General features: G+C 38.4%; 3 protein-coding genes across 4 annotated transcripts; all 3 read left to right on the top strand.

Moving 5' to 3' along the window:
• LOC112152215 (endonuclease domain-containing 1 protein) lies at positions 1-937 on the top strand (the record flags this gene model as incomplete). The annotated part of the gene is given in 1 exon segment (XM_024281654.1): positions 1-937. A coding segment is annotated over 1 exon segment (777 nt), but the record flags the coding sequence as incomplete, so codon positions are not given.
• A 3,312-nt stretch (positions 938-4,249) lies between these two features.
• Positions 4,250-11,538, top strand: acadm (acyl-CoA dehydrogenase medium chain). 2 transcript variants are annotated; one of them, XM_024281821.2, is made up of 12 exons: positions 4,250-4,403; positions 6,193-6,301; positions 6,519-6,616; positions 6,757-6,826; positions 7,003-7,103; positions 8,467-8,547; positions 8,687-8,817; positions 8,963-9,071; positions 9,352-9,492; positions 10,222-10,317; positions 10,431-10,679; positions 10,758-11,538. In XM_024281821.2, exons 1-12 carry the CDS (start codon positions 4,389-4,391, stop codon positions 10,827-10,829), a joined length of 1,272 nt encoding a protein of 423 aa, XP_024137589.1. In that variant the 5' UTR covers positions 4,250-4,388; the 3' UTR covers positions 10,830-11,538. The 2 variants fall into 2 exon arrangements, with proteins under 2 accessions (XP_024137589.1, XP_036072131.1); XM_036216238.1 differs by lacking the exon at positions 4,250-4,403 and having other exon boundaries at positions 6,172-6,301.
• A 556-nt stretch (positions 11,539-12,094) lies between these two features.
• Positions 12,095-17,937, top strand: rabggtb (Rab geranylgeranyltransferase subunit beta). The gene is made up of 9 exons (XM_024281916.2): positions 12,095-12,222; positions 12,557-12,664; positions 13,059-13,256; positions 13,386-13,491; positions 14,571-14,623; positions 14,729-14,839; positions 15,039-15,164; positions 16,985-17,134; positions 17,216-17,937. The coding sequence occupies exons 1-9, from the start codon at positions 12,220-12,222 to the stop codon at positions 17,354-17,356; spliced, it is 996 nt and encodes a 331-aa protein (XP_024137684.1). The 5' UTR covers positions 12,095-12,219; the 3' UTR covers positions 17,357-17,937.
• The last annotated feature ends 9,585 nt before the right edge of the window (positions 17,938-27,522 follow it).

The raw sequence follows: 27,522 nt of genomic DNA, 5'->3' as shown, positions 1-27,522 counted from the left end.
GTCAAAACAATAGAAGATCTGACAAACCACTTGTCTAGCCGTTACGCCAGCAACAATTTAAAGATTTTTGAGGATGACTGTACCTTTCCAAATAACAAGCGGAAATCTGAGAGAGTGGTGAAGAGACTACATAATACAGTTCAGCAGCCAATGGGTAAGCGCCTCACCATGACCCCAGAAGTAATGAACACTTGGCAAACGTCTTTAAGTCTCTCTGATGATGAAGGTACAAGATACCCTGCGAAAAGAGTAAAGATTACTGATATCAAAGTAGATTTCATCTATGACAGCGTACAATCATGGTTAAGGGGGATGGAGATCATGAAACTAACCGCTGGACTTGCCTGCATACTGTCTACACCCTTTGCTGGACCTGTGAGAGAGCTGCGGCGCAAAAGGCAAACATCTCAGGGGCTTGTCTGCAGAATTGCCCCAGAGGTTTTAGATGGTTGTGCCACCTCCTGCCTCTTCAACGATGCAGCTAGAGACTACTACTGTTCCACTGGGAGCATGACAGCACGCTGTTCACCGACATACTCAGATCTAGCAGTAGACGGACAGAGGTGTAAGAAGGACCACACTTGTGGACATCATGGTTGGTACGAATATTACTGGTGCAACACAGACAGCAGCTGGCAGTATTGCAGCCCTCCACTGCCTCTAGGGAAAACAAACAGTGGGAAATTTTGCAGCTCTAAGCGCAACTGTGCTAAATATGGGTATTCCTACTTCTGGTGTGACCTTGATGATGGTAGTTGGGATTACTGTACCAGATAGTTTGTCTGCTTTAGCAGTAATAAGAGAAATTAGTTTGCAGTTACCATGGATGTATTCTGTATTTGTGTTATTTTACAGTGTGTTCATGATTCATTTAGAGCTTAGTCTTTTTGGCTTCATGTTTGTAACTTTGTTTGCCTAAAATAAATGGATGCCTGAAGGAAAGAGCTCTCATGATTTTACATAGAAAAGTTATCCACCCATCCATATTTTGACCCGCTGTGTGTATATCTATATCTAGATACAAATGAAAAAAAATCTACGATATTTAAAGTCATAAATTTACGAGAAAAAAACTTGTAAATCTACGAGATTTTAAAGTCGTAAATTTACAAGAAAAAAACTCGTAATATCACTTTTTTTTTTTTTTTGGTGGCCCTAATACTTCGTCGTAAAAAATACTTCACCCTCGCCAGATACAATGTTGTTGTGCTGTCATTTAACTTGAATAGAGAAACATGAAACCCAAAATGACCTTTGGTCCTCCCTGCTCACAATAACCCAAATATTTGTGTATTGATTTAAACATACTTAAGAGGCAATGACATTTTCCAAGGAAAATATAAAACCTAAAAAAAACATCATAATCAGATTAATCCTCAGAGTCTCTCTCTGTCTTTCTCTTGAACTCTGTCCGCTCTGCACCCACGCGCAATCAGTGCATGCCCGGCTGCATGTGTGCTTGCGCTCAGCGCGACTCAACTTTGATCTGTAATGTGTTTAACTACAAGATCAGAAGGTGAAATCCAAATCAACATGGGGGGAGAAGCTAATTGTTCTCCTCCTGAACTTTGATATTCATCGTTTTTTGTGTCGAGACAAAAACAAAAGTTTCACTTATTCTTTTGTTATTTCTATTTTTCCCTCAAATTCAAATTCAAATTAATTTTATTTATATAGCACCTTTCCAGTTAAAAAAACAGCTCAAAGTGCTGTACATAAAACAAATAAAAATACAAGAAAAACTATACCCCACACATGCAATAATATAATAAGATAAGCCCCTCATAATTATAAAAACAGAAACAAACAGATAAAATAGAAAAGCAAGCAGATCACAAACGAATAACCTGAAGGCGCTGTCCACCCTGTCCTCCTATTGGCTGGAGTGTCATCATCTAGGCAACATGAGGACGTCCCGCTCATCCCCCGCACCCTCCAGCCCAAAGCCCCCAGCCCCCCGGCCCAGTGCACCCAACTGGGAACACAAAGCTAGGGAGCTCAGGGGACACAGAACAAGGAAGGCCAGAGGACAAGCAGGACCATCCCCATGAGCCCGAACACACACACCCCAGCCAAGAGTGAGAAGACGCTCGTGTACAAGTATAAAGTGTAAAATAATTGATAAAATAGACACAATATAAAACAGATAAAGTATAAAAGTATAAAAACAGCTATAATGTAGTGTTATAAAATATAATATGTTAATGCATAAAAAATAAAACTTTAGTAAATGGCATAAAACAAATAAATACATACTAAGATACAATAAAATAAAATCCTAAATCCCAAATACAATCTACATAAAAGCTGAATTAAATAAATGTGTCTTCAGTTTCTTTTTAAAAACCTCAACAGTGGATGAAGCCCTCACGTCCTCAGGCAGGCTGTTCCACAGACGAGGCCCATAATATCTGAAAGAGGCCTCGCCGTGGATTTTTGTCCTGACTCTAGCGACCTCCAGCAGGCCCGCGTCTGAAGACCTGAGAGCTCTAGGAGGTTCATAAGCTAAAAGTAAATCTGACTAACGCCGAGGTCACACTGGACGCGGAAACGCCGCAAAGAGTCCGCTCCGCTCTCTAGGTCACACCAGACGCGAATTTTTCCGCAATGGTCGACAGGTGCTTCTGCTAGAGCTATTGCTTTTTTTTGCCATCATGAGTAATAAGTCAATAACCAAGACATCACCCCGTGTTTCTGCTAAAAGGGGATGGTCTCTCCTGTTGACACAGACCCCGCCCCCAACTCTGCAGTCAGCCCACTTCATTGATCTGTTTGTGCGCGCGTGTGCGTGTCTGTCTGTTTTGTTGTGTGTCAGTGTGCACGCACGCGCTCCCACGTGTTTCCGTCGGTAAATTAATAAACTAAAAATATTACCTGATGTTTCTTCCAAGAAGAACCACTCCTCTGCCTCTCTCTCGTTCAAACACAGCCCCATACCCCGCTCCAGTGTGCCCCCACTGCATTGGGGACCCCGTCTGCCCTGCTTTTTTTACTCCCAGAACCCTGCAGCCCAGCACACCCGCTCCGGAGATTTGTGGTTTCCGGGGTGGGGGCTCTCGAGCACGCGTGTCTGTGTGTTTTGATTATATGTATATTTTCATCTCTACAGTCTGTTTAGACACAAAAACATGATCACATTTGTCAATCGTGGCGTTTTATTGTGAAAAACTGGTTCTATTTTGAAAATAAACCGGATTTTCTCATGTATTTTGATTTAACTTCCTGCCAGTATTGACGCAGAGCACTCGCGGAAAAAACAGACCAGACGCCGAAATGTTCCGCTGCACCGCTCGGACCCTCCGGGCCGCTCCTGGTGTGACCGATGCGCCTGGGTAAACATGGCCGCCGAATGGAAGCGCACTCCGTTCCGCGCTGCTTCACGGCGCTTCCGCGTCCGGTGTGACCCCAGTGTAATGCGGGACCGCAAGTTGTCAAACTGATTCACAGAGATGGAAGTACTGCTAAAGGTGTTATCATTCAGACACAGCCCCCCGCTGCAGGGGTGAAGCTTACTGTATTGGTGGAGTCTCTGAATGATCTCATGAACCCAGACATGGAGATGTCATTACACATTACACAACAGTCCTCCACATCTGTGAATCAATCTGCTTTGGTTTGTGTGTATGTGTGTGTGTAAAGAATATTTTCACTCATCCTACCAGCTGCTTCATTTTTCTTCATCAATAAAATCATTTGGCCGTATGGGGTCACAAGGTCAGCCTTTATACCTTTAATTAAGCTCAAACATTTTTGAGGGTGGTTTCACCTAAATGATGCATTTGAACATGCATGAGAGGAAATTTCATGGTTATTTAGTAAAAAAATGCAATAGGCGTTAACGTTTGTTTTGTTGCATGCGTTTAAATTCACTTCTACAAGTCCAAATAATTTTGTTAGTGTGTCATCCCTCTGCCGCCCCCGACTGGCTAAGTTGCTGTTTTACAGCGACACTTCTGTTTTACAGCTTTTTATGATGGTAAACACAGAATAACAGAAAAAAACAGAATATTATTAATTATTTTCGTATTTTATTTCATGTCAGATATATTTCCGTCTGTCTACTTTTTTTTTGGTTCATTGTTTTTTTCTTCTTTTTTTTCGTTTTAGTATGAACATTTTGTGTAGACGTGGTTTAATCCCTGTTATTAAGCGACTGATTTCCGTTTGCTTCTCTAGACAAAAAAAAGTTCCATAAATCAACCTGCTGTGAACACAGGAGCTGAAGGTGATTTGATAGGTGAATAATTAGAGAAAAGGGCAGCGCTTTGACGCCAAGGCGTGCCACGTGACCCACTTCGCAGCTGTGATTGGTTTAGGAGACGATCAAACACTAAAGTAGAGCAGAGGTGACGACTCCGGTTTGTGTCTGTTGCAGGTTCATCAGGACAATGCTCCTCAGTAAGGTGGGTTTCTTGATTTTAAGTCGTCGTCAATACATTGATGTTTGACGTAAATGGAGCCTTCTTTTGTGGATGTCCTACAGATTAACATTTTCTCTTTCTTTTTGACTTCAGTGCAAAACTTAGTTGTTACGTCACATGCTAACGCTAGCTAGCATAACAACATCGACTAAAATCTTGCTAATGTTAGCGTTTAGTGCACAGTGTGACAATTTGATTTCAATCTTGACGTTCCTCTTGTCAGTAAATCTGTTTTAATTTGATAAAATGACGCCTTTTCAATTCAAACACGGAGCTAGCTAACTATGGATCCCAAGATTTCAGTGACATTAGCCTTGATTAGCACAGTTGTGCCAAACATTCTTGTTATCCACAGTATGTTGTTTGAAATGCGAACTATTCTCTCTGTCAATGTGAACTTCATTACAGAAGATGTAAATGCGGTGCTGTGTGTGGGTTTGAGTGCTGCGTTTACTAGTAGATTCAATGGTTCAGTCTTTCTCCTTTTTCCAAGTAAAGTGGTCTTCAAATTACTTTAAAATGAACACAAGATTAACATTTAAAACCACTGATGTTTATTTTCTAATCTAGTCTTTCTTATTACATCTTAATATAACCTTAAATTGAATATTGCCACTTATTTTCTTATGTATTAAAACTTAAAAAAAAGGGTAATATGTTGTACAGGTTATGTAATACAGTACTGGCCCTTTGATAGCTAAATAAAGATTCAGTATTCTGTTCAATCTTTACTCTGTAAAGTGACCATGCAGAATTTAGAATATATAATCCCCCTTCACATGCATGCTGGTACGGGTCTCCCGGTAATATGCAAAGACCAGAATCAGTCTTTCTCAGTCATTCCTAATTTTTTTTAGGTTGATTTTAGTTTATTTTTGCCTAAAAGAGATCTTTCTGTTCTAGTTCAGTGGTTTTTAAATTTCCACTCTAATCAACTTCCTTTTATTAATTGTAAAAGCATTCCCAGTGCTCTTTTAGTTGTGATTATACTGTTTTTAGCCCAAAGAAAAAAACATTGTTTTTGAAAAAGAGGGCACACATAGTTCTATTTGCAGGGAGCCTGTGGCTCACCTGACACGTTTTCTTTGTCACAAATAAAACTCTTTTTCAAACAGCATTATTTCCTTTGCTGACAAAGGCAGACAAACAGAAAGACAGAAATATGGCTCAGGGCCGTAACACTGACTCACAACGATTTAAATATCAGGAAAACAATGTTGAGCGTAGTTTATATATATATATATATATATATGTGGTTTTATGACCAGAGTTTTGACCACTGAGACGGCCACCTTCCACTTCCACCCAAACCACATTGCACTGGCCCCCTTTTGAGCTCTTCTGCAGGTGGTGGCCCCACAGGAGAGTGATCCTACTTTGTTCCTAAGTCCTGAACCCTACCAACCCATAGGACAAGTCCTGGCCAATGTGCCCTTTCCTGAGAGCCCCAACCCCAGGCCTGGCTCTGGAGTGGGGCCTTTGTGATGTCAATCTTGGCATTGTGATGGAATTTTACCCTGTATTTCTAAAAAAATGGAACTGCAGTTTGTTCAGCTTGTCACCTTGGAACTGTCTGCCATGGGGAGACCCTACCAGGGGCAAAAGCCCAGTAGCTTATCTCCTTGGATCACTCAAGCTCTCAAACCCTCCATCACTTCATCGTGGCGGTTCACGGAGAGGACAATTTTATCTGACAGGATCTTTAACGTTTACCTCTTTAAGACTGAATGATTTGAAGGTGACTTCAGCAATGATTTCTTTTGTCTTGAAGGTTTTCAGAGCCAGCCTGCAGTCGGGGATCCGTCTGCAAAGTTCCAGCGCTGCTACAGCCAAAGCCTCAGCAGCCTCCAGCAGCTATGGGTCTCTTGGGTTTTCCTTTGGTAAGTTGGCTTTAGAGCATGATATTAAACAAAACTTTCAGGGCCAGTAAAATAAATAAATAAATAAATTCCTTCCAATCTACTAGACATTTATTGACTTTGAATAAATACTAGCTGAGCTTAGTTGACTGTTGGGTACATTTTCAGTCTGCAGTTAGATTGGAAAAGTTCCTCTCAACTGAACAGGAATGATTTGTCCCTTTGACTCCACCTTCAGAGATGACGGATCAACAGAAAGAGTTCCAGCAGCTGGCGAGAAAGTTTGCTCGTGAGGAGATGATCCCTGTTGCTGCTGCTTATGACAGAAGTGGTGAAGTGAGTGTGGAAGAAATAAGACTGTAAACTAAAATCAGTTTTATAGATTAATATGGTGAAAAAACAAGTTTTAATATTGAACATTTAATATTTTATGTATTAGATGTATTTGAGTTGTTTGAACTCCTTTTGTGTTGCAGTATCCATTCCCGATCATCAAGAAAGCGTGGGAGCTTGGACTCATCAATGGTCACATTCCACAGGAATACGGTACTCCTCCTGGTTTTGTTAACTACCCTAACCCATTTAGACAGTCCTAACTTCTGTCTTGACTAGAAAAATGATGTGATGGGGTCATTTATCTATACAGCAAAAATAAACATTTGATCTCATTATCATTTGAGCTCCATGTTGAAGGTGTGTTGTTTCCCGCCCTTCACTGTCAGGTGGAATGGGGTTATCCATCTTTGACAGCTGCCTCATCACAGAGGAGCTGGCCTACGCCTGCACAGGGATGCAGACCGCCATAGAGGCCAATTCTCTGGGAGTAAGTCTCTTTTGTTTTTGAACATTTTTCACTAACATTCATTTAGCTGAAGCTTTGATTCCTGCTTGGTCAGATTGACAGATTTTTTCCTTCTTTAATTTTGAATCTCCTGAAGGTATTTCAATGGATCTCCAGGGTTTTTCCCGCATAGAGAATTTGGTGGCGGCCGTCACCACCTAATTTACAAGCTCCTGCGTTCAATCAAACGCATGATAAAGTTTTCCCAAACTGCGCTCTTTCAGTCATTTGTAACTGCAGTTACACACACCCACCAGTTAGGGTGAGTGGCGCTGTGTCCAAATTAGCACATGAAACTAAGGCACTCCAAGCCATTGACTTCCACTCAAACTTAACCACCGACGGTTAAATCTGGTTTTAAATGTAAGTAAAAAAGAAGAACAAAAAGGTTTGGGCGTATTTCTCCATGAAACACACTGATCATGATGACAACGATCAAAAAGGATAAATATTAGGGGTGTAACAGATCATGAATAATCCGTGGTCCATTGGAGCCACGGTTTAGGCCACACCTGTACCGCGGATCACCCCCTCCTCCTCCTCCCCTGCGGCCGCTGCGTTCCTCGCTCACTCATTTTTTAGTCGTCTTTGTTTTAACATTCGTCTAAGTTTCTTCTTGACGATTATCCAAAACTCGAAGCTCCTGCCGCGTGTGGGGGGAGCTTCTGTCATAAACTTTTCTCGAACTCGTAATGGAAGACGCAGATACTGAGATCGGGCTTATTCATTTTGAAGAGCTGAATAAAAGCATCTGTGCACGTCTCCGTTTCTGGTAAAATAACTTATTACTCTGCAAGCCTCCAAAGCATAGTAGCCATGGTGGTTTGAACTAAACCTTTTGACAAATTCTAGTGTTTTTAGTGTATCTCAGGTTAAAAAAATACAGTTGATTAACTCTGTTTTAATTTTAGAAAGTTAAATTTATTAATTTCTGACTAAGAAGCACCACAAACATTTAAAGAAATGTTTTAGTTATTTTCTCATTACTGAATTCACACTACCTACCATCAAGATGATCCAGTGTGACACAGGAAGTGTTTTATTTTGAAAGGAACTCTTGTGAAAAAAAAAAAATTCTCTTAAAGTTTGTGTTATTCATGCCCAAAAAAATAATAGTTTATTTAGATTTCTCATAAAAATAACTTGAATACAAAGTCTTATTTTTCTATAGAATATGTGGCTCCTACTGGGATGTGATTAGTGAAAAATCGACCCAAATGGCTCTTTAAGTGTTAAAGGTTACAGATCCGTGGTCTAGTTTATATTTTATGTCTGTGGGCACAAAACATCCACATTCGACATTCATTTCCTTCAAAGTTAACCTGCTGCTTTTTCTGTCTCCTAGCAAATGCCAGTCATTATTGCTGGCAATGATGCACAAAAGAAGAAGTATCTTGGGAGGATGACAGAGGAGCCTCTAATGTGTGTAAGTCTGTGCCGATGACTCAAGCCTACCCTCACCACTGACAATACATTTGTGTTTTTATATATTTTTGACTGGATTTTTGTTTGTAACCTGACTCATATCAGACAGTTTTAGCTCTTCTTTTGTTCCTGTTTTCCAGGCCTACTGCGTCACTGAGCCCGGAGCGGGCTCTGATGTAGCTAACATCAAGACGCGAGCTACGAAGGTGGGTGACGAGTACGTTGTTAACGGCCAAAAGATGTGGATCACCAACGGAGGGAAAGCAAACTGGTACGTTCTCCTAGTGCTGCTGTTGATTTGAGAACACACACACAGGCTGAGCTTTAAGCTACTTTAACAAAAAAAAGATAATATTTACATTTTTTTTTTAATTCCCACATAAAAACCCTCAAGTTTCTTTTTTCTTTTTTCTCAGGTACTTCCTTCTGGCCCGTACCAACCCAGATCCCAAATGTCCAGCAGGTAAAGCTTTTACTGGCTTCATTGTAGATGCAGACACTCCAGGAATTCAAGTAGGAAGGAAGGTGAGAGGATATCTGCATCAGTAAGAGACAAAATGTAAATGTTAGTGGAATTCTGTTCTACAGAGAAGCATCAAGTGAGAATTAAATAGAGAAACAAATGACATATTTTAGGTTTGTTCTCAGAACAAAATGTCTCCATGTGCAGCTGGAACTGAACGTTCTAACCTGTGTGCTGAGTTTAATCCAAATAAGGATTCAGTCTACAAACCTACTGTTATCCATCAGTCAGTCACTGACTTCACTGCTCAGCGAGTGACTGTGAGTTTGCTGTCTCCTGCAGGAGATGAACATGGGCCAGAAATGCTCTGACACCAGAGGCATCACCTTTGAGGATGTGAGGATCCCAAAGGAGAATGTCCTGATCACGGAAGGAGCTGGCTTCAAAATCGCCATGGGGGCCTTTGACAACACCCGCCCACCGGTCAGTTCTGTGATCAGTTTCTTCTGTCCATCTGATTATAAGAATAGTGTTTTAAGCATTGTTGTGTAAGATCTTTGTAGCTTTTGTCTGGCAAGTTTTTTTAAAAAGAAAATTCAAATGATTAAAATAAGAGCTCTTCAAAATAAAAGACTTGAATTTCTGAAATCACACAAAGCACATTTAGAAGTCATGTTAATCTCTTGTTTTACTTTGCTACTTATTGAAATGTAGATTTATTTTTTTGGCTTGCATGTCTGCAGCAAAGCAAACCATCATCTAAAGCCAGAGAGGATTCTGTCTTTACAATAGAAGCTTTTTAGTTGAGATTTTAGTCACAAAATAATTTCACTTTAGTTTTGAAATTGCTTTATTTACTTATTCTTCTTGTTTAGGGATGCAAATTCCAACTCTGACTGCACAAAACGGGCCTTTATGAAATGTTCTGATTTAAAAGAATTAGACAAACCTAGCATGGCAACGTATTTATGTAGCTCAGATTGTTCTGACCTTTCACCTCAGTTTATTTGGATTATTTTTATCAATAAAAGTAGATTGTTTTCCCTTCTCACCAACAAAATATGAATCATTTCTTCCTCAACTTAAATGAACCAGAGAAGAAAGCAGGAAATACTTCATTTAAAAGGACGTTTTGATTCCCATTTTCAGTCTAAATTGAAGCATGATTTCAGTTATCCCTGAAGTTGGATAAAAACTGCTTGAATCGTGTAGGTGGCAGCCGGAGCAACAGGCCTGGCTCAGAGGGCTCTGGATGAAGCTACCAACTACGCTCTGGAGAGGAAGACCTTTGGCAAGGCTATTGCTGAGGTAGCAGCCCTCAGATTTAAACTTTTCTTAATGTAAACAATTTATGACAATAATAGTGCTATGAAAGTCATGTGATAAGTAGAGGATTCTTACGCTGTGGTTGGGCTCCCCAGCACCAGGCGGTGTCGTTTATTCTGGCTGAGATGGCCATGAAGGTGGAACTGGCCAGGATGGCCTACCAGCGCGCCGCATGGGAGGTGGACCAGGGCCGCAGAAACACCTACTACGCCTCCATCGCCAAAGCCTTTGCTGGAGACATTGCCAACCAGGTGGCCACAGATGCCGTCCAAGTTTTCGGAGGCAACGGCTTCAACAGCGATTACCCAGTGGAGAAGCTGATGAGGGACGCAAAGATCTACCAGGTTATTATTCTCCCCGTTGTCTGATTTCACTATGGATTTAGTGGTCTGATTGTTGATGGCTTTGTTTTCTCCCCTCAGATCTATGAAGGAACGGCTCAGATCCAAAGGCTGATCATTTCCAGAGAGCACCTTGGAAAATATAAGAAATGAGCCCAGCTGAGTGGACGGTCCATGTGCTCCTCTCTGCTTTTCTGTACACAATCTTACTGTTCAAACAGACCCGCCCGTTAAAAGTCAGGATGCAGCTCAGTTGTTTGCCTTGCTGTCGATTCGTGCTTTGTTTGATCAACGTAACACAGCTCTGAATCCATGCTAACTTAGTTTCTATCCTGAGAGGATTTTTTTTGTCATTACCCGTCCAGTAGGTCTCAGCAGGTCGGAGTTCCTGGCAAAGACACAGAAACCTGTTTCGGTTAATCACATAAGGAAAAATATGCTTCAAAGATAGTTTGCATGTCATGTCCCACACTAAGAGAGCTAAAAGTATCAAATCAGTGCAGCTCTGCTCTGTTTGCTGTGAAAATTGGTCGTGTAGATTTTAAACAGAGGCATCACTTTAGACTGTATCAACCCCCATACTGCAGTAAAATCCTGAATAACTTTGTTTTGCCTAATTTTCAATGTTTATTTTGTAAAATAACCGTTGAGATTAATCTCATGTTTCCACTAGAATGTGTAGAGAGCTGGTGCCTATGCCAACAAAGGCAACTCTTTGTACTTCAGATTTAAAGACATGTATGATGGTATCTAGGCTCTCTGTGAAGCAATATCATACCATTCATTGTGTGCCTCTTTTTATTTAATTTTTTTCAACTATTCTTCAACACGGGTTTAAATAAAAAGAATGAAAGAAATGCAACTTTTCCTGTTTATTACTTTAAAAGAAAAATATTTTATGTACAATAAGTTTTCATATTTTAAATAATGTTTGTGTTTCTGTGCCATATTGCTTTGTCTTGTCTAGCACCCTTGGAAATAGTGAGAGGCTGGGAGCCTTATGGTAATAAGAGTTACTTAAAAGAAAATATTATTTCCATTTGAAAATGACAAAAATGGAAAGCAGAAAAGGTCATTATGGACAAGTTTGAGTCACAATGGGATCCCATTAACCGGATGAAGGTCAATTTCACAGAAAATTTGGCAACCTGTAGAAGCTGTTTTTAATATATATATATATATATATGTTAATACTCTCGTCTCGAATGAGTACACACAAAATGTTTAAACATATTCATAGCCCCCTTTGTGTGACAATTTCAAAGAAAATGCTGTTATCTGCATGATTTTACCCCAAACAAACAAAAAATATTAAACTATATGTAGACAGACTCGAAGCTATTTAAGTTTTTCACCCATAATTCTCAACTGATAAATCAATGGGTAAAAAAAAACTTGCATAAAGATGACAAAAAAAATGTTATTGTAGTTGTTGTACTACAGATGACCAGAGGGGGCAGTATGGCACCAAACACTAGTGGGAGTTAAGACTGATATTAGACGAAAAAGAGACGACGGAAGTGTCCTGGCAGAATATGTCAGAATGGTAATTTCCAATTTTTTTTCTAACACTGTTAAAGTTTTCTGTACTGTTAGTATATAATCAGGAGTGAAACCTAATTTAGTTTATTTTATGTATCAAATTAAACAGTAACATTGCCGTTATTATGTCAGAAGCAGCTAGTCGAGACGCTGAATGCAGAGTTAGCCTGTGTTAGCATGTAGCAACTTGTAGTGAAGCTGGTGTTCGTCAGGTGTTTGTGTTCATAGCACAAGTTTCCTTTGACGTTGAATGGCAGACAGATTGGCTGAGTGGTGTTTTGGGGTGTTTCTCCGTCCATGTTTCGTGTCTGACTTGTCTTGTGACTGGCTGTGGTCAGGGAACTCAAATTAAAGATGTGATTCTGAAGCCGGACGCTCCCAGCGCGCTGCTGCTGGACAAACATGCGGATTACATCGCAGCCTACGGCTCCAAGAAGGACGACTATGTGAGTGAGGCTGCTGCGAACACACAGCTGCTAAGCTAAATGACATGCACAACAACTGGACTGTTCCAGTTTATAACCGGTAATACAGACATAAAAACAGTTTGTTTATGATTATATTTGTTAAAGTAAATGTATTTCCAAAGTAATATATGTCTATAAACTCTAGTGGTTAGAAAAACATTTTCCCACAAAATGCTGATCAACAGCTTGGTGATAGTAAACAGAACTATTTACTGAAATTATTAGACTTGTGTTTTATGTATGTATTTAATAGTCAGTCAGATATATCATTAAAAAAGCAAAGATTTTGCTTTGATCAAATTGTTGACGTGTGTTTTCTAAGTACCAGTAGCATCAGTGTCTTTGCCGCTGATCGTGTGTCTTGTGTTCTCAGGAGTACACTCTGTCGGAGTACCTCAGGATGAGCGGGATCTACTGGGGTTTGACAGTAATGGACCTGATGGGTCAGCTGCACAGAATGAACCTGCAGGAAATCATAGATTTCATCAAAGCCTGTCAGCATGACTGCGGAGGCTTCAGCGCCAGCATCGGACACGACCCTCACCTGCTCTACACCCTCAGTGCTGTCCAGGTGACCAGCCCAGAAATCATTCAGATTCTGCATCATAGCTGGCTTTAGTCTACAAGCTCATTTGTCCGCATAAACTGTAAGTGATAACACAAAGTTAAGCATCTTTACTTTTTTCAATCCTTCCGTTAGATCTTATGCCTTTATGACAGCCTGGATGCCATTGATGTGGACAAAGTTGTGGAATATGTCAAAGGGCTTCAACAGGAAGACGGCTCTTTTGCAGGAGACAAATGGGGTGAGGAAACTTCATTTTAGTCTATCTCAATGAGCACAAAATAATTAAAAGTTATATCTTAATGTAAAGAGTTACTTTAGAGTGGAATTCAATTGTCAGATTTTATATTAGGTAAAAGACAAATAGGTCAAATTACATTTTATAAAAGTTTTATGGATTATTACTGATTGCATCACATATTAAGAGGTCATTTAAAGCTTCATGCTGCTCTGTGGTTAATACTTCTCCACATTTCTCAAGCTTTTATGTCTTTGCTTTACATGCAATTATTTAATCAACACTATAATAAAAAAGCTGACCCTGAGCAGCTGCTACAAGATCGTCTTAGATTGAAAGTTGTTGACATTGCTTTCCAGGAACATTATGAACAGTGTAACTGGAGCACGTTAGCAGAAATAAATCTAAAATTTGCAAAGAAGATGGTGGAAATTTTCAAGATTAAAACAAAATGAATAAATAAAAGAAAAAAAGCAATAAAAATTAGAAAAAAAATGGATTACAGTCAATTTTGCCAGATTAGGGTTCTATTAAATAGTGTCTTCATATAAAATATAAAATTTTTAGGAAAAGAGCCAAACTCACCTAAAAAAACATTTTTTTTTGTTTTTGGAAGGGAGGAAAAAAGATCAAACAACACCCATCAGGTTTTATAAAATATTTCACACATTTTCTAAAGCTCATATTTCAATCCTCTTAAAGGTGAATTTGTGCAAATGCTTCCAAAGCAGTTAAGTTTAGGTTTCCAAACATCTGGACATTTGGAAAGCCAAAGTGCCAAACGTCTGGACGATGTTCTTCTCTTTCTGTTGGACAATCTTCTTGGTAGAAATTTAAAAAAAAGCAGGACTTTAGGATGCTTTTGATGCTGATCATCTTTGTAAAGTTTCTTGTTTCTCCTTGAAAGCTGAAACACTCTAAACTGTTTCTGAGTTGCTTTTTCTATCCACAGTTTGGCCTTTAAATAAAAAAATCTAAATTTCAGGTTCATCGGTGATAAACCACTGACCCAGTAAAATATGAAAGAGCAGAAGCTTTTATATCACAAAAAGATTCTTTTTAATGAGTTTTCTTTTTTACAGGGGAAATAGACACCCGGTTTTCTTTCTGTGCTGTTGCCACACTTGCATTACTGGTATGTTATTTATTTTTTCACAGTCTTTTATCATAAACCACAAAGATCTCATATTGAACAGTATAACCGGCTTCCTCAATATAATGAACTCTGCTGTCTTTGAAGGGAAAGATGGACATGATAAATGTTGACAAAGCTGTGGAGTTCGTCTTGTCCTGCATGAACTTTGATGGAGGTTTTGGCTGCAGACCTGGTTCGGAGTCTCACGCTGGTCAGGTGAACATCTAAAGAGTCATTTTTCTATGAAACATTGGGCAAAGGCTCATTTTTTTGTAAAAAATAAAACGGCTCCTTAAGTCATAGCTCTGCAGTCTGATGAAGAAGTGACAAATCTGATGCTGGACTGTATCTGTATTTATCTTCAAGCTTCAGTTTTGTCTCCAAACTCTAAACCTTCTTCTGGTTCTGGTCTCAGATCTACTGCTGCACCGGTTTCTTGTCTCTCACCGGCCAGCTGCACCAGCTGAACGCAGACCTGCTGGGCTGGTGGCTCTGCGAACGCCAGCTGCCGTCCGGAGGACTCAACGGAAGGCCTGAGAAGGTTTGAGAACCTCAAACTTTAAATCAGAAATCTATTCAGAGAAACTGCTTTTTTATAGTTGAATTCTAAACACACCTTCAAGAGAATTGAAGGCTTACATTAGTTCTGATAAATGAGATCACTAAACTCTTCATACCAGCCCTCAGAGACTTGGAGGGTTTTTGGATAATGTCTCGACACATAATCCTTAATTCCTGAGCTTTTAAAGAAGAAGAAAAAAAAAAAACTTGAAATATGTGTAGCTTCTGGGCTGGCTTCAAAAATGCTGCTTCAGGATTTCCAGATGTTCTGACTGCACTATAAATTTAACCAAATTCTGCTCCTTTTTCCTGACACAACAACTAAATCTTTGCAAATTTCTCTCATTCAGAACAAGTTTTACCATCAAACTGTCTTTATCAATCAAGTCTAGAAACTCAAACATGAACGTCATCAATGTAGACAATCAGATAAGCTTATTGTCTTCCATTACTTGTATTGACATGGCTGATAAAGTCTCAGTTACAACAAAATCCCAGCTAAAGATGGGGCTCGCCACTGAAATGTTCTTCGTGGAATGGGGGTCAACAATTTAGTTCTTCTTATAATGTTTGTGTTGGAACAGAAAACAAAATGCATGAATGCTGAGAACCTTTTAACCATGAAACATGTATGTAGAATGACAGAAGGTTGTGTCCAAAGTCTTGTTATCAGATATTAAGGAGATGTTTTTTCAAGTAAGCCAAAAAGTCTCATTCGTTGTCACACAACTAGGTGTATTACCGTATTTTCCCCACTGTAAGGCGCAGATAAAGGAGGAGTGGCGAGCACTTGGATGATCACACTGTGTTCATTTTTAAAGGTACTGGTGGGTCACAGACAGAGATTCTGGCAAGTCGTGCTCTTGGGGAAACAATGTGGATGGCGGTAAAGTTTACCACATCTCACGTTACTGCAGAAACCCAACTTAGTGCAACAAACATAGAAACATCGACCGGCATTTCAGAGCGTAACTTTACCCGGCCTGCGCCATTATGTGTACGGAGTCCCTAAAACACGGAGGATTTGTCTAACGGCGTTCCTTTGACTGTTTGCTGCCATAACCTCAGTCTGTGACTCGGTGGTGATCATCCGTGCCGCTCCTGTGTCAGAAATGGTCCGACAGTCAATCGAGTGGAGACTTCCTAAAGTTGTACAAAAAAACTTGACAGATTTTGAAACTTGGTTCACACAAAAGGCGCACCAGATTATTAGGTGCACAGACGATTTTCCAGAAAAGTTTAAGCTTTTAAGTGTGCCTTATAGTGCGGAAAATATGGTAGTAATAGTAATGTTATATATATTTGATTTAAAAACTACTTCATCTGACCTACTTTTTATTCTATAGTTCAAATTCAGCTTTTCAACATGAATATCATGTTTATTTTTCTGTTAAACGTACTAAGCATGCTACTATTATACAACTGTTTGAGTTTTGTGGAAAAATCTTTGTTTTTAAATAAATCACTGATGAATAAGGACTTTCATCAAAGCTGTGCTTTAATATTTCTGTGCTGTCTTTGCAGTTTTGAAGTTACATTAAATTTAGCAAATCTTGTCACTACTTTAGTAGCAAACAGTGGTAGCTTTTTATGCTGCAATAATCATTAAAATGACTTTAAGATCCAGGAATTTGTGAAGGGATATTGAACAGAGATTCCTAAAACTTCTGGATTCTGTTGAGGAAAGCGATTACGTTATTTTGTTGTGGTATAAGGGCAAACATCCAGTTAGCTCTCTGTTTTTTGGATGAAGTTGTGAATGTTTTGCACCTCCTGTCTCAAAGCCATCCGTCTTTGCAGCTTCCAGACGTTTGCTACTCCTGGTGGGTTCTGGCGTCTCTGAAAATCATCGGCAGGATCCACTGGATCGACAAATCCAGACTGCGGAAGTTCATTCTGGCCTGTCAGGATGAGGAGACGGGAGGCTTCGCTGACAGACCAGGAGACATGGTGAGGGATAACGCACAGAAGAAGTGATCTCGTTAAAAACTGCCTCCGTCTCATGAAAGTCTGTGGTTCTGGTTTTTGAAGGTGGACCCTTTCCACACTCTGTTCGGAGTGGCTGGACTCTCCCTCCTGGGCGAGGAACAGGTCAAAGCAGTAAACCCGGTGTTGTGCATGCCAGAGGACGTCTTACAGAGGATCGGCCTGCAGCCGGACCTCCTCAGCTAGCCTTCACATGGATGTGATGCTCCTCTAAACTGGACAATGAAGCAGAGACAGAACCACAACACACAGCTGTTACTGGAGTCGCTCCTTCCTCACAGTATTGAGGAAAAGTTTGCAACATTCCTGAAGCTCCACCGGATCTTTCTGAAGGAAGTCCTCTAACATCTCCGGTCTCATTTCTGTCCTGGTTTGTGTTTTATCAACGTAACAACTATCTGACATATTGTGACAAAATAGACACAGACGTTTCAGGAGAAGAGGGACAAATATAATATTTTAGAAGGCAGTAGTGATTTTACTGTAACGGCATCTGTGTCGTCTCATGTTCCTGCAGCTGCACATAAAACAGCATCTGTGTTTGACAAATGAAGAGCAAGTGAAGGACACAAAAGCAATCACACTACTGTGTTAATGGGCTTCAAAGCTGCAGATTCACGCCTGCACAGACTATTTCATGTCACTTCAATTACTCCGCCGTAGAACGCGTGTTGGCAGGCCTCAGAAGGCTCCGTGACTGTAAACATCCTTTAATGTCTTATCCACACTTCCAGCTACAATATTTATTAAAACGTATCACTCTGTGAGCGGCTGCGTCTGATCGTCTGAACCAAACATCATGAAACTCTTTTCTCATCCACATTTTGTTCACTGCCGTCTGTTGGAAAATTCACAAACTTTTCAAAACTTAAGTTCAAAAAGTTTTAATTTAATGCATTTCAGTGTTAAAATACTTCAAGTATTTCAGTTTTTGACCTTCAGCTTCATTAATGTAAATAAATCAGTCAGCCGTGAAAACCCTCAAAACTTCAGGAACATTTTTGTATGTTTATTACCCATAAAATCCTTGTTTTTTTGTGAAACTCAAGCCATCATAATTTATCATGTACGTTTGCACATAATCTATTCTTCAATGAAATGTACATGAATCTAGATTCCATAAACTGTTTTTTTATGAAGAGATTATTCTTGGAAAAATAATTACAATTTTCCAGGAATCTTTTCAGTATTATTGGAAAACTGCTGGAAAAAACCTCCAGTTGAGTCACAACAAATAAATAGATTTAATGGAACAACTTCATAAAGTAAGCCATAAGTAGTGTGTGACTCCCCTGTGGGATGTGCTGCATTTAGGGTCTTCCTGATGTCCTGCTGGGAGACGCTGTTCCACAGACACCGCCGCTGCCTGCTGGCCTTTAATCATGACGGTTAAGAGCCGTTGGGGAGGCAGCCCATATAAAGGTTCTTTGTTTCTCTGCACCTCTTTAACCTTCTCAGTGTCCACGAGGGCCAACTATTCTCCTAACATCATAATGACTCGCGGTGCAGACCTGTTTGCAGAACACACTTTTCTGTCCCTTTTTCCTCATAATTCATTGAAATTATACTTTATCATCTGTAGTTTGCTATGTTTTATATTGTTTTTATTTGTAGGAATACCTCAATTGTTCCATTTCCTGTCTGTTTTCACATTAGGTCTCATGTCTGTAGACATTGTGACAGATGGATGGATCTTTATTTGTCATTGTCACAGGTACAGTGAAAGTAAAAATGCTTCCTGGTCAGTGCAGCACTCATCCTTTAAAACAACCCGTGGTAAAAACTTACTGTTAAAATATTAATAAAAGTGCTGGTAACTAAAATCTGGAAATAAAAAAAATGTTGCTAAATAAAAAAGAAGGGGATACTCAATTGGTGTTAAAAAAGTTAAAAACAGAGAAAACGATAATAATAAATATGAGAAAACATCCACTGTGACACAGTTTACAGGAAGAGCTCCAGAATCACTGCACTGGTGTGATCACATCAGTGAGGATTCAGAAACACCATCTTCCAGGTAATGGACCTCCACAAGGTGTTTAAAGAGGTGTAAAAACATTTTTGAGAGAAAAACGCTAAGTTTAATAACAAACGGGGCGGATTTTGCCTTATTTAAATCTCAGTAACATGTTAGTAAGATGACTTTATTCTGCAGTTTTGTTGTCAAATAAACAGGAAGAGACTCTTCCAGCCTTCACTTAGCAGTCGACATGTTTCTGGATGAGACTCTGACAGCAGCTGCAGCAGACAGTCATTTTGCAGCTCCATGAAGATGGATGCACTCTGTCTGAGTAATTAGAAGCAGGTCTTTTTCTCCCACCTGTTTCCCCCCCTCTGTCATGAAGATTAGTGCCTCCCTCCCTCCCCAGCATCCAAACCAAGACGAGATCAGAAAATGACTCTTTCAGCTGCAACAGTTCCTCCCTGCTTTCACAGAATGTAATGAAGTGATAACAGTGTTTATGGAACACCATTCAATCCACACTAATGGCTGTACGCTGATGGAGTGAAGCACATCCTTCTGAGGCTTCACTCTGAACCAAAGTCCCCCAAAAGGAATCAAGCCTTAGATTTTTTTTTGGCTCTGATATTCAAAGTTATTTTTTGAGTTTGGGCCAACTAACTGTTTCATTTCTAGAAAATGCACACAAACCAAACTCTCTGTTCTTGCAATTTATTCAGATTACACCAAACATAACTAAGCCATCCAGACATGCAATATAAATACTTTGATTCTTTACACAGAAGTAACTCAGCAAGCATTCAAACCAGGGCCCTCTAACTTCAATTCAAATTTGTTGTCATTTCCTTTTTCATTTTAAACACTTGTTTAAATAAACTCCCTGAAGTTAATCCAGTTCTTGGACATTGACATGTAAAAATAGAAAAAAGAACTTTTGAAATAAATTATGATGTGTCTTAGCTATAATGTAGCATATTTTTGTTTCCCTATTCCTTTTGTTTTCTTTTTTAACATCTTATTTGTAATTTTCTAAAACATATTACATCACAGCTTCATTTGTGGTTATCTGAAAATCTGTCAAGGTTACATAAATATGAATAAATGTGTATTTTATCATTTTTATTTTATCCTAATTTAAAAAAACACTCCCTTAATATTTATTCTGTTAACAACTTAGAAACTGACATGAGACTTTTGATCCATAGGGGGCAGTAGAGTACCAGACTGGATCACAATGATTAACACAGGGGAAACTTTAAGGCCGTGCCTCACACTGGAGTTACATTGTCTCGTGCTTTTTTTTTCTTTTCTTTTATAAATTCAATAACAGAAAATAATATCTGAGTCTAAAGGATTTCTGATTAAAAACGACAAATGTTGGAAAACCAAATAGGCTTAATTGATCCTGGTGTTTATCAAGCAAAACAGTTTAAATTCCTGACTGAGATCTCTGAATTACCAAAGTAATTTTAGGTGCAGCTTGAATTACACCTGCACTGCTGTAAAAAGATGTAACCCTTCTGTAATGTATACAAAGGACAAGTCAATGCTTCTTTTATATGCCTGCCTCTTTTGATTTGAAGTTCCCACAACTTGTCACTGGAAGCAGAGAAAAATTCTGCCTTTGTTTCAGATCAGATGTTCATTTCAACAGATTATAGGAGCTCTTAACTGGAATCGTATCCTATTGAAGTAACACTGATGAGAGTGTCACATAACTGATTCATTCCAAATCAGGTGAAACTCCCAGCAGTCAGATGAGTCCAGCCAGAGTGACTTTCAGGACTTAAATGAAGTTCAGTGAAGAAGCGTTTTGGTCCTTCAAGAAGTGAAAATCCCCTCAGACCCTGTGGAGGCAGATCTGTCTGTAGTTTTGAGGCTCCAGCCTGTGGTTTGCATTCTTGTGGTGACTGATTGATTCCACAGATAATGAGAGAGTTATGCAGCGAAATTTAGTACATTATCATTTAATCAAATATATTTGAGCTTAATACTCCTCGGTTAAGCACTTTCTCAACATTTTTGTTTCTTAATTTTAATAATTTCTAAACTAAAGCATCACTAGAGGACCTAATTCAGTCCTGCCTGCATGATGGTGAAGGAACTCTGGTTTCCTCCCACAGTCCAAAAACTTAGAAGATCAAAGATTCAAAACTGTCCTCAGGTGTGCATGTGATTATGGATGGATGATGGATGAATAATGGATGGATGATTCTGACATTTTCCAGTTTTAAATTATCCCCGTCAGTGATTAGGTTTCACTTCAAAACACAGGTCTGACTAACAGACCTCACCACTCCTGCCTAACTGAAATTCTTTGTTTTTTTTAGGCTTTAACCCCAGAGCTCTGTCGCTGGGTGATTTTCACCTGAGCAAAAGTATTCACATAATGGTCAATAAGTTACATTTTTCTGAGTGTCATGGTCCCTGAGTAAAGTCTCACATGTCCCAGGAATGGATGGACCAAAGACTATAGGTCTCCAGTAGCATTATTTATTTTTTTTAGGATTTTTTCTTCTCAAATTTCTCATTTTCCAACAAATTTTCAAGCCTGTTTTTAGGATCTTTCTATGTATTTATTTTCCATTTTGTTACATAAACCGCAGTTGAAAATAAAATAACTACTCTAATTTATCATGTGTTGTCATATTTTCAACCATTTTTTGTGAGAAATTCTTTTTTTTGGGTATATTATATCGGATAAAAATTACCCAGCAAAAGTGACAGCGTAACATTTTATACCAAAAGCGTTGTAGGATTAATTAAATCCAAATAATCTCAATCTAATCTGGCATTTTGCTTTTGTGAGATTCAGACTGTTTTTGTGGTTAGTGCTGCTTGTACATCTATTGTTCTGCATGTAAATGTTTTAAAGTTTAAAAGCCAACGAGCCAGGACTGGAAACCAGCCAGAACCAGACTTCATTAGATGCTGGTTTATATTAAACTCATGTCCCAGATTATCCACGTCCTTTTCATTTTGTTTATGCAGTTAACTAAATCATTTTACATGTTAATCCTCTCGTATCATCGTTTAGATGTCAGTCCTGCAGCCCAGCACTTTTCATTTTTATCAATCACAACTGTGTCTCATACTCAGATCACTGCAAACACTTTTGTCTTCAGACTCTTTCTATTTAATCTGAAACATTTATTTGGTTAATGTTGAAACTTAGAGATGTCCTCTGTAAATTTCAGATGTAGAGTTGAGTTAGATTTTGTTTGTTTTTCATATGCAAGATGAACACAAGGTCAAAATTACCACGAAATGTTTGGAATGAGAAGAATTGTTGGAAAAATGTTTATACATCAATCAAAAGTCATTGTTTGAGTTTGTTAGATTGAAACACATCAGGTGAAGTGACTGTTTCTGATTTCTCAATAGAACTGTTAGACTCTACATTGGGTGGTTTGTGTTTGTGAGGCAAAGTGTGCAGACATTCATCTCCATCCAGATGCAGCCGCTCCAAAACAAACCCAGCTCTCACTCCAGCTCCTGGACGCTCAAGGTTGAAGACATGTTTGTGTCCAGAACAGTTAGACTGGTTGGGATTTTCACTTCACCTTCAGTGTAGATGTAAATATAGATACTAATGCTCACAAGTGAACTCTAGAAAATACGTTTTTGGCTCTTGAGTTTTACTGAAATCTCTCTTAATCTGGGTCTGAACTAACAGTATCGCTTTCAAAAACTTTTTCCTGACTAAAACTTTATGACTTCATAACGTAATCGCAAGCTACTCATAGCATGCAGCAGTAGTAGATTGCAAAACTACAGATAGAAAAGTGGCAAAATAATAAAGAATATGTGAAATGCAGTAAAAAAAAGGGAAAATACTGTAGATTCCCAATTCCCATCCTACACCGTGATAGAGTCTGTCAGAGGACGCTCAATGGTTCACCTGTAGAGGTTTAGGAGGATGCTGATGTTCACACCAAACTTCCTCAAGAAGTTTTTGCTGAGTTTTCTTTTCCAATGTGTTTGTTTGTTTGTAGAGTCCAGGACAAATCCTCAGTGATGTGTATTCTCAGGAACACTTTGTTTCCACTTTTTTTTCTCAGGTATCTGTGCAGAATTACAGTTAGAGAATCACGAAAAACGCAAATTGACAAAAAAGGCAAGTTTTAGAAACAACAGAGGAAAAGCGTTATAACGAAGGAGAAAATATTTGCATTAGAATGTCACTCCGATCATCTTTTGATCTGTTTTTAAAGCATTCCCAGTTTTTTTTTTAAATTATGATGGTGCTGTTTTAAACAAAATAAAAACATTTATCAAAGTGGGTCTTCAAAAACACAATCTTTATAAAACATAAGGCTAAACAATATTTTTTGCTCTGCAAAAACGTGCAACCCAAAGTTAAATCCCTAGAATCAAAATCAGCATCATGCAGGTTTTCAGGATCCAAACACTTTTATCCACACTGTCGTGCTGCAACACCAGCCAGCAGGCTGTGCTCCGTCAGCTGAGAACATCCATCAGTGTCTTTGTTAGTGTCTGTCAGCAGTGGAGGAAGGTTCCAGGGAGAATCATTTCTCAAGCATCCCAGAGGTTTCACTGAAACCTGGGAGCCCGACCAGCAGTTACTGTTTTCTCATCAGGCCAACAGGGTGAAATCAGAGCTCTGCTGTCCAGCAGGGTGTCAGCGGGTGAGCACAAAGCTCACACAGGACACTCTTTGTGCTCATTATTACATATTCTTCACAGCATCAAAGGATTCAAGGTGACTTAAATGAGGCTGCATTCATTAACCCTTTAACACCGGAGCTCCAGTCTTTGTGTTCTCTGATTTAGTGTAATTTTTTAATTGTTAACACAATCAACGTAATTCCAGTAGATTGTGGAGGAGAAAAGTGTGTGGGAATTACGTTGATCGTGTAGGAAAGTCACTAGCAACTCCTCAGGTGTTAAAGGGTTAAGAATACATCTGGGATGCTTTCTTAATTGTGCCACCTCTCCATCATACTTCTTCCAGAAACATTCCATCCTTCCAGATCTCCAAACACAACCTGGACATCTGCAGAAACGGCCTTGGCAGCAGCAACACAATCATTTAACACAGGTTATCTCAGACCTCTCCGTCCCTCTGTTCCTCCCAACTACTGAACCACAGTCAAAGCAGTGAAACACTGGTTTGTCATTATGTTTTTTTGTGGTATTGAGAAACTTATTGTGAGAAAATACAGTGGCCGAGAACCGCCATCGCAGTTAAAAAAAAAAAAAATATATATATATATATATATATATATATATATATATATATATATATATATATATATATGTAAACAAAAAAGCGATCTCAGTAAAAATAGAAAGTAATGGTAAACAAAAAATTTATCACAAAAACCAGACTTTTGGTGTGTCTGTTAGTAAAAACAATCCCCAATAATTGACTTCTGTTGTAACTTTCTTGTTTGCATCACTTGTTTTTTGCTGAGATCACTTTTATGTTTACAGTTACTTTTTTTTTCTTTTTTGTTTGCTGTTATTTCTTTTATTGCGGTGGCGGTTTTCGGCCACCATAAAAAAAATATTGTGATGTTGTGAAACTAATCAAATATAAAAACACATTTTCCTAAAGTCAAGGAGTGAGATTACATTTGAAGTGATGTTATTTTTCAACACCCACTCCAATGAAAATTGTGTAATGTTCTTTTTTTCTGATGATGGACGACAAATACAAAGTAAATAGGCTTAGTAAGCCTATTTCTGAGTATTTCTTTATTCAAATTGTTGTGAATCAGGAAGTTTGACAAAGATTATTTATGTTACATAGAAAGTTCACTTCTTCCATTCTATTCCATCCACTTACAGACAAATAGATCCATGAACATCTTTGTTTTCCTGGTCTGAGCTGGAATCTGGATCTAAACTGTACAACTGGATAGCCCCAAAAATGATAACCAGTGTTGTTGCTCAGCTAATGTTAGGTTATTGATTTTGGCTTAAAAACGGCATAATCATAATTAAAAGGGAACACTTGAAAATAGATCAAAAGATGATATAAAAGTGGTTCTGTAAATTAAACTGCAAGAATTTATTAAAAATTTGTTTATGTTTTTTTTCTTTGATTTCAGATTTACTAAACACCAAAATGTTTGTAATGTTTTCTGTAACGGAAAAGCAACATGTAGAACACAGTTTTTTTTTAAAATAACAAGTAACTAAAGTTTAAGTGTTTAGAAATATGAGAGGTAGCCTTAACTAGCTGGTCTTTTACCCAGTCATTCATTAAAGATTTATAACTAAATTGAAAAAAAGACTAAAAAATGTAGTGAGACTTCATTTAAGAACGCACAGCATTTGTCTTGCTATACTACATGTTTACATGACATTTATACTTAGAAAATACTTTTTATACATAAAGATAATGACAGACAATTATCGAATAATACTTTAGACATTTTTTTTAAACCGTTAACTAATAGATAATCATAAATATGACAAATGCATTTTAGAATAGAACGTAGCAGCACTGTGTGATGTTTCTCACAGGTCAATAATTTAGAGACTCCAATCCCTCCTCAGAGTCTCGTACTATTCTGAAAGTTCCAGACTACAAATACTGAGTTTTGCCGCCACGGTTCTCGTCATTTCAGAAAGAAGACCTTGACTTTCTCTTTTCAGGGGAAGCATTTAACATTCAATCCACTACGTGGCACTCCGAGTTTGAAGATTTCCTTTTTTAACACACTGTGTGAAAAGCTTAAAAAGAGGGGGAGATAAAGTGATAACCTTAATCAAGCCTTGATTGTATGGAAGGACCTGCGTTCCACCTACAGAAAACCACTTAGAGCTCCGGTGATTGCACCCAAAGCTAATCAAAAGAAGCTGCTGCAGGTTGTGGTTAGAGGATTTAAATGTGCAGCTACGTGCAGCTTTACCTTCTTTACCTCCAGCTTGTTTGTAATTACACCCACCAGTCACCGTAAGTATATATATATTTTTATTTGAAGACAGAAAAGAAAAATTGTTTCCTATCATTTGCAAACAGGAAAGACATTGTGGAAATGTTCTATTTACTCTGGGTGTCATGTCATCTGACAGACAGACAGCTGTAGCTGAACCCAATTTCAGGCTCTGGCTACGTCTGAATAGCAACGCAAAGAAGACTGTCAGGAAGTCAGCGATGTCTCTGTCTTTACTGCACAGTTTAAGTCTGAGTTTGTCGGTTTGTTTCAGAAAGTGGATCCAGTTTTGTCTGGAATTATGTTTGTTTACAGGTTCATATAAAAAGATAAGTCATTGTGAATATTGTGATGAATGTCTGGGTTAAACTGACTCAAATTTTCTTACTAAATCCTCCAAAAAAAACACATTTAATTATTTCCTTACCTGTAAAAAACATAGAATCACTTAACAAAAGCGCTGTAATTTGTTACATTTAAAAATATTTTTTATCAAATTAAGTTTTAAGTTGAGAAAACCATCAACTCAAAATGTTAATATGATGAAAACTAATAATGTTAAATGTTACAAATTATAGAACTTTTGTTAATTGACCCAATGTTTCACTTTTTACAGTGTTCTTTCTTCTCACCTTTTTAAGATTTTACAAACGCTATGTCCAAATTCCTTCACTACTCACTACTTAGTGCACTATATAGTGTTTGCCATTTTGTAGTCAATCTACATTCCAATATTCAATGTCCTTAGAAATCTCACAGAATTCTTTGTAAAAACTAGTGTGCACGAATTCTCACTAGATTGGGAACTATAGACCACAATGCACTGGATTTGAACAATTTTTGCAAAAAAATGTTTGTTTTTTTAAATGAAGTATCCACATTTTCATCATCAGAACACAGTGGATTCATAAATAAGAAAAATACAAAAACGTACATTAATGGGTGACGTCATATTCACTGATTAAATAAAATAAAAAAGCTAGAGAGCATGGTGTTCCGAATGCTTTTGAAATCTGGGACATTAGATAGTCCTATATGCCTAGGGATGGGAATCACTGGGTACCTCACGATACGATGTGATACGCGATACATGACTTACAATATCGGTGATATCGTGGCACTGTGATTATTTTAAAAAATCATCTCTAATAACGAAAGTTACGTATGTAACTACGGTTCTATGAATCCCGATTTTTCAGCTTGAACACAATCATAATAAACAACTTGTGTCTTATTTTGTGCAAAAAATAATAGACACTTTGTGCAACATTACTGAAATCAGTAATACTATGTCTTTGACAAGGATTGACACCAACTGAATTTAAATTATCTGTAAGATTCAGTGTAAACAATAGTAAACATGAACAGCAGTCCCACTACTTAGTGCAAAACCGTTGTAACAGAACAAAAATGAAAAAACTCAAGTAGATGCCAGACACACTGGTGCAACATGCGCCCCCTATCTACCTCTAAAGGAACGT

The sequence above is a fragment of the Oryzias melastigma genome, linkage group LG17 (genome assembly GCF_002922805.2).
Source record: "Oryzias melastigma strain HK-1 linkage group LG17, ASM292280v2, whole genome shotgun sequence".
Taxonomy (NCBI): Eukaryota; Metazoa; Chordata; class Actinopteri; order Beloniformes; family Adrianichthyidae; genus Oryzias; species Oryzias melastigma.
Note: the sequence above shows the minus strand (reverse complement) of the source record. Positions and strands in the feature narration are given on the sequence as shown.

Coding starts and splice junctions, on each gene's coding strand:
- acadm (XM_036216238.1), top strand. CDS start 6,172: ATGATTTCTTTTGTCTTGAAGGTTTTCAGAGCCAGCCTGCAGTCGGGG. Junction 8,548..8,686: donor CAGAGGAGCCTCTAATGTGT/GTAAGTCTGTGC, acceptor CCTGTTTTCCAG/GCCTACTGCGTCACTGAGCC. Junction 8,818..8,962: donor AACGGAGGGAAAGCAAACTG/GTACGTTCTCCT, acceptor CTTTTTTCTCAG/GTACTTCCTTCTGGCCCGTA.
- rabggtb (XM_024281916.2), top strand. Junction 13,257..13,385: donor ACACCCTCAGTGCTGTCCAG/GTGACCAGCCCA, acceptor TCCTTCCGTTAG/ATCTTATGCCTTTATGACAG. Junction 13,492..14,570: donor TTTTGCAGGAGACAAATGGG/GTGAGGAAACTT, acceptor TCTTTTTTACAG/GGGAAATAGACACCCGGTTT.